The sequence below is a fragment of the Tripterygium wilfordii genome, chromosome 14, assembly GCF_013401445.1.
Source record: "Tripterygium wilfordii isolate XIE 37 chromosome 14, ASM1340144v1, whole genome shotgun sequence".
Classification (NCBI taxonomy): domain Eukaryota; kingdom Viridiplantae; phylum Streptophyta; class Magnoliopsida; order Celastrales; family Celastraceae; genus Tripterygium; species Tripterygium wilfordii.
The window spans coordinates 3779620-3789307 of NC_052245.1; the positions used below are offsets into that span (position 1 = coordinate 3779620).

The 9688-nt window shown below is 34.7% G+C and overlaps 1 protein-coding gene and 1 non-coding gene across 2 annotated transcripts; both read left to right on the top strand.

Moving 5' to 3' along the window:
* Positions 1-2785: 2785 nt before the first annotated feature.
* TRNAI-AAU lies at positions 2786-2859 on the top strand. The gene has a single exon. It is a non-coding gene; the product is annotated as a tRNA-Ile (tRNA).
* A 2281-nt stretch (positions 2860-5140) lies between these two features.
* On the top strand, positions 5141-9463 carry LOC120015079 (zinc finger CCCH domain-containing protein 30-like). Its single transcript, XM_038867299.1, has 2 exons — positions 5141-5464; positions 6768-9463. Exon 2 carries the CDS (start codon positions 6779-6781, stop codon positions 8984-8986), a length of 2208 nt encoding a protein of 735 aa, XP_038723227.1. The 5' UTR covers positions 5141-5464; positions 6768-6778; the 3' UTR covers positions 8987-9463.
* The last annotated feature ends 225 nt before the right edge of the window (positions 9464-9688 follow it).

Sequence of the window (9688 nt, forward strand, 5' to 3'; positions counted from 1 at the left end):
CATAAAGAAGAAGTTCTCGGTAATTTGACTCTCATTTGAACCCCATTTGTTGTGCATTTCAATGTCATTTCTTCCAATTTAAATCCTCGAAATTATCCAACATCTCATTCTAATTTCGATTTTCTAGACGTTACTCTCTTCATCTCTGCATCGACAACAATGAACATTAAAGCTATTGTCTTGTGCTTCGTTTGTGGCTTCGATTTGTCTATGGAGGTAGCAGTATTAGGGGCCTTTGATCTTTCTCTCTTATGATAACAAGTGAATGTTAGCGAACTAAATTTGTTGACTTTCATGGTTCTGGACTCGAGGTGTGGATGTCTGTGACTACGAGAGAGTGATGACTAGTTTCTAATTAAGTTATTAGTTTCCTCCACTATCTCAAAATTTTCAAATTTGGAGAGAATTCTCTTCTATTTTCATTGCCAAAAAATTAAATAGATAGTTATAGCATGATAAAATAGATTCTACATGAAATCGGTTAGGTAAAAAAATACTTTTAGTACAAACTTGGTAGTTAAAATCATAATAGTGTTTTACTAACCAGATCAGACTGGCTGACTGGATTTTGAAATAATTTTTATTTGAAAATAAGTTGAAATTAATATTTAATCAATGTTATATGAATTCAATTTACTTGATTATATTTAAAATTTATAGCATGATAAAATCAATTTACTTGATTAAAAGTTATTGAAATGTGAACACTTAACAAAATTATATTTAGCAAGTGAACCATTAATTGAACGACAATCATATTGCATGTAAAGATTCACTCATCCATTAGGTCGTGGGTTTGAATCCTACCTCCTCCCCAAACCCATGTTTAAAAAGAACAAAATTATATTTAATAAAGTATAAATACTAAATTAATGTTTTGCAATTTTGAATTAAATCAACCCCTAGTTTTCCTTGAATAATTAATGTTATATGACATCAATTTACTTTGATTGTCTATAACTTTTGGATTATTATTTATTACTTAAGTTTCTCTTAATATGAAATAAAATAAATATAATTTTTTTTTCACTTTCCTTTTTTTGACTAATTCTCTTTATTCATTTTTTAAAAATTTGGCTCTTGCATTTTGAATTATTTCAACTAAATTCCTGAATTTTTTCTTCTAAATTTGTGTTGCCATCCACAATTATCAATAACCTTTCTAAAATACAACTCATTAACCATATTTTAGGCCTGTTAACAGACATTTTATATATTGGGCTGATGGGCCTCCATATTGACCATTGATGACAATATATGATGGGCAAGATTGATGTTTTAGTCCATTTTATTTTGTCAAACGTGGTCCCCACTTTAATTCAACAGTTCAGCTCGTGATTGTGAATGTGTCAAAAGTCAAAATTTACACGTGGAAGGTTTGACCCTTCTGTAAATACTTTGTATGTAGATGTAAAATATTGCAGGGACAAGTTTACCGGTGAATTCTAACCCGAGCAGGAACTTCCTTACTTGTGATAGGAAGAGATTTGTTAGTGGTTGTTAATGCTCTTTACCATCTTCATTGGCGGTTTATTGGTCCATTGAGAACATAATTTAGAGGCATTAAAATGTCGTAGTTCTGTGTACAGGATGCGTAGCACCGCCTCGAGTGGGGATGGCCATAAGCCTCTACAATATCAAATTTGATGATGATAAGTAAACTATTGAGTGATAATGGGACTTAGTCTCTTATCCTACATCGTCCATGAAAAGAAGCGGAGTATATAATATGACATGTTAAACTTCTTAACTAATAACAAGTGTTTTTTCTATGCTCAAACTAGTATTGACAGTTGTTGGGTCTGTAAAGAAAAAATCATGCGGGCCAATATGAATTGATCCAAAACAGACAAATGGTACTAATGTGGATGGATGAGGTCTTACATTAAGGGCTGCTTTGGGGTAAGAGATGCTGGAATGATTCCAATGGAAATCATAAATCTAAATCATTGGACGCATCTTGTGCTGTAGATTATACGCCTAATCGACATCATGAACCAACGATTTAGATCTACAGATTTATTCCAATACCTTTTCCGCGGGCTTTAATGTGGTCATGTCTGGATGAGTTTTTTAAATATTCATCCAGTGACACGTGGGTGGCCTTTTTGCACCTCCCCAAGGCGTGATTTTGCCAAGTGTATGGTGATTGGTGTCTTAGGGACTGAAGAGAAAGTTAGATAGTGGAATCATGTATGGACCCCAATTGAGATTGGTTCCCACTTGAGGGACGGGGACCTAGTATTGAAAACCTGCCAAGGTGAAAGTTTTTTGTTCATCTCTCAATCACTTTCCAAAGACCCATTTTTGGTACCTTTTCTCAATAATGGGATTTTCACATTAAGTCTTGTTTGGTAACCTCTTTCACTTGGCTCTCTCTCCAAGGTAGTTGAGGTAGAGTTGTCAAACAATACCCTAAAAAGTTAAGAATTTTTGGTTCTTCAATTCCCATCCTAATGTTTGTAGTAGTTGTGTATAATTGGATGTGTAGGACTTGTGTTGCTTTCAAGCCTACTTTTTATCTAAGAAGATTGAAAATGAGAGCTTGCGATTATGAAAGGAGGCTTGGACATTGCAAGGACGTGGTTGGTTGTGTTTTTTTTAATTTATTTTTTTTTAAGCATCTTGAAAATAACTCCTTCTAAATTAATATTAAATATATTTGATTCATCATTACATATATTTCAATAAATTATTCTAAAACGAAACTCGGTTGAGTATAAATATATTTGCAGTTAAATTTTTATATTATTTAAATATTAAACTGTAGAAATACATAGCATCTGGCCTATTAGCTCAGCTGGTTAGAGCGTCGTGCTAATAACGCGAAGGTCGCAGGTTCGAGACCTGCATGGGCCAACTCTTTTTTACTTTTCAATTTTTTAGAAAATACTTATGCCGTGTTTACTTTTCAATTTTTTATTTTCTAAAAAATATTTATGCCATGTTTACTTTTCAATTTTTTAAATTAATATTTTTAGAAAATATTTATGCCGCGAAGCTAATATATATTATGCATCAAAGTTATAATAATTATGGCTTTATATAACATAATAATAATAATTATGGCTTTATATAACATAAAATACAGCTCAGCTGGTTAGATGGTCATGTTCTAAATCCTCGAGTCAGGTTAATTTTTAATTAATATTATAGAAATTATTTTATGCCATGAAACTAATATATATCATGCGTCTTTTTCTGTTTTTTAAACTTAGTTTTAATTTACTTTTTTTATTAATATTTTATAGAAAAATATTATGCCATGAAACTAGTATATATACTTTGTCTTTCTGTTTTCTGGTAAAACTCTATTGTAGATCTACATTTACATTCCTATTTTCTCATGGGGATTTATTTGTACAATGTACTTTTTTTATTTATAAAATTAGCATTGGTAGAATGTGCTTTAATCTACCATTAATTTTGAGAAGTGCCAAGTCATTTTCCAATTGCCCAAAATCATGAAGAAAGTGTCTAGGCTTGTAAGAAGTTAGGTTCCAAATGCTTGGGTTATCTGCTGCCAAAAACACCTACATATATAGTAAGTCCTCTCATATATATATATATGACTTTTCATATGCGCATCAACTTTATTTATGTTTTTCAATTGTAAATGTAATAGATCCTACAACAAATGTGTGATCGTCACTTTTATTGTGCTTTATTACAGCTATTGAATTTCAAGTGTGTAAAATTGATGCGTATGTGAAAATTTAAATTTAATTACATAAAAAATTCATATTTTTTTATAAAATATATATTTGTTATTTGATGAGAAACTGGACACCAAAGGGGTTTTTTGGTTGGACGACCCCATAAAAAATGTAATTAACAAAATAAAAGTCGCCATGAAAATAAGGTACAAGTGACGTCTTGGAATTTGTTTTAAGTGCCATAGTTTTGTGTACAAGAAACAATATTAATTTAATTTATAATTTTGAAGTCTTCAAATTCATTCACAATGGAAACAAGATAATTGAAAATATGGATAAAAACAATTAATTTGTTATAGTTTTTGCAATTTTGACACGAGATAATTAATTAATTATGAATCATATTTTTTAAAATCTCATATTCTTCTAAAAAAAAGAAGGTGTACTATCCAAAGTTGGTGTGGGTAAAAACGAGAGCACAAATATGGACATAAAAGCAATCATATTTTGTGTTTTTTGAAATTAACAACATGTAATATGTGGTAACAATAAAATTGTATAATATCAAAATGAATATAAGAAATGTTTTAAATTTCTTAGATGGTTAAAACAAGAATAAGGACATGAACAAGAATCATCTATATATTTCTTATTGTCACTGCACACGTTAAAAAGTTGGACAATAGTCAATCACACGTTAGATGTACTAATATATACTTTTGTTTTAACAATGAAAACACAATACAAAAAATAAAGATAAAAAAGTATTTGTATTTTCCATAATATAAGAGAATAATTGATCATCTGTCTGACCCCAACTGACTATAAATCTAAATAAAAGAGGAGGGTTATGTTAAATTGATATCTATCATAAAAGGATTACAACATAAAACAATAAATAATCAAAGATAAAAGTAATAACTAAAATAAATAAAAATAGGGATATAAATCAATAATTACATTTATTTTCTATAATTGTAAGGTAGGAAAATAATTAACTTAGGTAGTATCTATTCATGAACGTCAAAGTACTAAATTTAAATTTGAGTATGCAAATTCGGATAAGATGAAGAAATTGTGCATTTTTATTTTATAATTATGACCTAATATAGTGAATTTGAGATCCTTTCTAATGGACATTAGATTACCAAATCTTTAATATTAAGATTATATTAATGTGTATATTACACAATTTCCAAATCTTATGGAGTACTCATTTTGGGAATTACATAAAAACACGAGGCCATTTTAGAAAAAAATAAAATTGTACATATCTCTGCGACTCTTTCTTTGGTGCTCCATGTCTGGATTTGACTCAACATTTAACCAGAGTGGACCACTCTCCTGACGTCCGTTCTCTCCTCTTCTTTCATGTCCGTAATCTCTTAACCAGTAAACCCCACTCTTAACCTCAGTCCCCTGTCACTGGTTAACTGAGTTGTCCCGCTATCACTCTCCACGCTCCTTAAAAAAGCCTTTAAAAAGTCGTCACGAATTTGACTCTCATTTCATTCCCATTTGGTGTGCATTTCAATGTCTTCCTTCCAATTTAAATCCTCAAATTTCTCCTACATTTCATTCCAATTTTCATTTCTAAACGTTCCTCCCTCCTCGTCTCGTCTCTGTCTGTGCGAACTCCCTTTTCCCTTTCCCTTAGCATCGACGCGCAATGGACGTGAAGTTACTGTCTTGCGCTTTGTTTTTGTTTTGACTGTTTTCGATTTGGCTATGGAGGCAGCAGCTTAGGACCTAGATCTGTGGATCGACTTTCATTGTTCTGCACTTGATTGAGATTCCACGTAACATTTGTGAGTTTTATTTGGTGGCTTAGTTGATTATGAATGTGTTTTTTTTGATCAGAAAGCTTGGAGCAGATCAACTGATTTTCTTGATTTCTTTTTTTTTTAAATCTGATTCTCGCGACTTCTAATTGGGCATTTGTTTGTTTATACTGGATTTTAGTTTTGAGGAGTTATATGGATTTTGATGAACTTCGGGTTTGTGAACTTCTTTTCTCTTTATCAAACTTGGTGTTTTTCTTTTAGGTGTTGACGAATGTGTTTTCTTATAAGTAATTTTCTTATATTTTCGTCTTGCTTTTGCTGATTCTTTAATATTTTCTGATTTGCTTTTTTGGGATTTTCCAAATTTACAGATAACCTTATTCGGATTTTTCAAAAATATTTTTATTTTTAGTGTGCTAGTATTTCATCACTTTTTATTTTTGACAAGTTTCCAGAATTTGTTTTCTTTATCACACACCCAGATTATATTGTCAATCGAATCTTTTTTTGGTTCTTTTCAAATCTGTGATGAAATCCGGATAGGATTGGGCTCCTATACTTTTCCTTTTTCTTTGATTTTTTTTAAGCTTTCATTTTGAAGGATGAGTTTTCGGAATTGTTCTTGTTATCACATATGGTATCTGTGTCAGTCATCAAATCAATATATGCAGTTGATTTTGGATTCTTTTCTAAGTTTTGATGATTTTATTGTTACATGGAATTTTCACTTTTATATCCTTAGTTATGTATATGACAACATTATTCTTTGTCATTTTTTACAGTTCTCTGGATAAATACTTCTATTGAGAATAAAGAATCTATGAACTTTTATTATGTGCTAATCTTCTAATTTAAATGATTCTGGATGTCCAATTGACATATTATGCAACTCACCTTATATTCCCTTTGTTGATTACTCACCACTTATGCTTTTCGTCACCTATCCTATCTTGGATTTTAGCACGGAGTAAAAACCTATTTGAATTGTTGATTCCTTAATTTCATTGCCAGAAGTTATTACAGATGATATGGATGTCTGTTGTTCCTGGACAGCTTTTTTTCCATTTCTTTTCTCGTAAAGGTTTTAATTTGAGCTCAAAAGCTGTAATTTTACTTCTCTGTAATTTTATCCTCTGTTTCTTGCATATATTTACATCAGTATGTGCTGCCTTATTTGTTGTGTGTATGTATGTTGTTTTATAATTCGTTTTTACCAATGCTTTGAAATATACTATTGTAAAGTTTGGCTCTTTTTTTTCCTTCAAGTTCTTATGTTAATTGTCTATTCATTCATGTTTTTTACTTTTTAATGGATTTCTCTTTTCAGCTTATTGAAGCATGTGTGGTGGTCTGGAGAGATCAAAATCATCATCTAGTACATCTCCATCTGCTGTTGAAACCTCACCCAACTCTGACTCCAAAGACATGAATAATGTTACTGTTAAAAATGATGAAGCTTTTTCCTCCATTCTTGAACTTGCTGCTGACAATGATGTTGAAGGCTTCAAACGGTCAATAGAGCAGGATCCTTCATTGATCAACGAGTTTGGACCCTGGTATGGCCGCCAAAAGGGCTCGAAGCAAATTGTTCTTGATCATAGAACTCCATTAATGGTTGCTGCCACCTATGGTAGTCTTGATGTTCTCCAGCTAATAGTCTCTCTCTCTGAGGCTGATATAAATCTGACTTGCGGCCGGGAAAATACCACTGCACTTCATTGTGCAGCTTCTGGTGGATCCGTCAATGCCATTGATGCTGTTAAGCTGCTTATCACTGCCGGTGGTGATACAAGTTGTGTGGATGCAAATGGTCATCGTCCAATTGATGTTATTTTGGTGCCTCCAAAACAACCAAGCATGAGGGTTGCACTTGAAAAACTCCTCTCAGACACTTCTGACTGTGCTGTTGGAGGCTGCAGTTTACGTGTTTCCATTAGCCCCTCTAATTCTAGCTCTCCAACCCTTTCATTGTCGATGGAAAATGGGTCTCCACCTTCTCCTTCAGATTTGATATCTTCTCCGATGGTCATAAAAATCAATGATTTGGCTATTAGCTCTGCACCAGAGAAGAAAGAGTACCCTATTGATCTATCATTCCCTGATATAAAGAACAGCATCTATGCTACTGATGATTTCCGTATGTATTCTTTCAAGGTTCGACCTTGTTCCCGGGCATATTCCCATGATTGGACTGAGTGCCCTTTTGTTCACCCTGGAGAAAATGCCCGCCGACGGGACCCTCGGAAGTACCACTACAGCTGTGTTCCTTGCCCTGATTTCCGCAAAGGGGCTTGCAGGCGTGGTGACATGTGTGAATATGCCCATGGAGTGTTTGAGTGTTGGCTGCACCCTGCACAATATCGGACTCGACTCTGCAAGGATGGTACCAGTTGTAACAGAAGGGTGTGCTTTTTTGCGCATACAGCTGAGGAGCTTCGTCCCCTGTATGTATCAACCGAATCAGCTGTACTGTCGCCACGAGCATCGGCCTCTGCTGCTAATGTCATGGACATGGCTACCGCATTGAACCATTTTCCTGGTTCCCCGTCATCTGTCTCTGCCATGTCGCCTTCTCCATTTGCTCAACCCATGTCTCCATCTGCAAATGGCATTTCTCACCCATCTGGAGCTTGGCCCCCATCAAATGTACCAGCGCTCTATCTTCCTGGAAGCAACTTGCAATCCAGTCGCCTGAGATCTTCCCTTAGTGCCCGAGATATTCTCCCACCTGATTTCAATATGTTACCCAATTATGAGGCTCAGCAACATATGTCAAATGACTTGAACTGTTTCTCACAGATCCGCAACAATTCTACTCCTGTGAGTTGTTCTGGTCGGTCCAAAACGCTAATTCCTTCAAACCTTGATGAGTTGTTCTCCAGTGAAGTTTCTTTATCTCCCAGATATGCTGATCAGGCTGCTGGTGTTTTTTCCCCAACGCATAAGCCGCCTGTTCTCAGTCAGTTTCAGCAGCAACAGAGCATGTTATCACCAATCAATACTAGTGTATTCTCCCCAAAAAATGTTGAGCTCCCTCTGTTGCAGGCTTCATTTGGTGTTGGATCTCCTGGTAGGATGTCTCCTAGGAGTGTGGAGTCTATTTCACCTATCGGATCTAGGCTTTCTGCATTTTCCCATCGTGAGAAGCAGCAGCAACAGCTTCGCAGCCTAAGCTCAAGGGATTTTGGATCAAACTACCCAGCCTCTGTTGTTGGATCTCCTGTAAATTCTTGGTCCAAATGGGGCTCCCCAAATGGAAAAATTGACTGGTCGGTCAATAAAGAGGAGCAGGGTCTATTAAAAAGGCCATCTTCTTTTGAGATTGGAAATGACGGTGAGGAACCTGATCTGTCATGGGTCCAATCTCTAGTCAAGGAATCACCGCCTGAGATGATGAGAGACAAGTTGGCGGTTCTTGGCAGTGCTGCACCACCACCATCTTCTGGTGAAGGTCTGAACCCTAGCTCTCAAGTCGATTCCGTTGATAATTGTGAGTCTTGGCTTGAGCAGATGCAGATTGAGCAGCAGCAGCTCGTAGTCTTGTGAAAATGGATTCTTTGTTTCCTCTCATTGAGATAGGTGAAAAATTCCTGAGGTACATATTCTTTTTCGCTTACGTAGAAGTGAATTCAAGAAGGTGACAATTAGTGTAAGTTTCAAAGAGGGTCATCAGAAGGGTAAAGAACGAGTTGAAAGTTTCAGGAAACTATTCAAATATTTTTTTTACCATTTGTTGTTACAGCAGAATTCATCAAAAGATGAAGAAGCCTTCCTGGGCTATATCAAAGCTACTCAGTCCAAGTTTGTTTTTAGGATCATTTTTTATTGTGATTTCCTCGGCGAATTGCTTGTTTCATAACCAATGATTCCAAAGAGCTCTGTAAGTCTCATTCTCTTTAACCTTACTTGCTAGATGTATCAATAGTGATTCAACAAAGAAAGGTGCGGGGAGAGTTTATTGTAATTCGAATGATTAATTCCATTTAAAGGTGCTTTAAAGATATTATTTCAATACCTTTATTATCTTCTTCTCCTAGAAAAGGCAAATGGCTTTACTATTTGGCCCCATGATATGAATGAGGATTTGGTTCATGTCTTTTAGGGACCCCCCTCCAAGAGTTGGTGGTGTGCGCTTATTGAGATGAGAAACTTCCTGATTTTCCCTTTTTGTGACTTGATAATGATGCTTGTGGGATGTGTGTGAGGTTTCAGGACTTTTTTTGGCCTTTGATGGTGGGTTGAGGACTA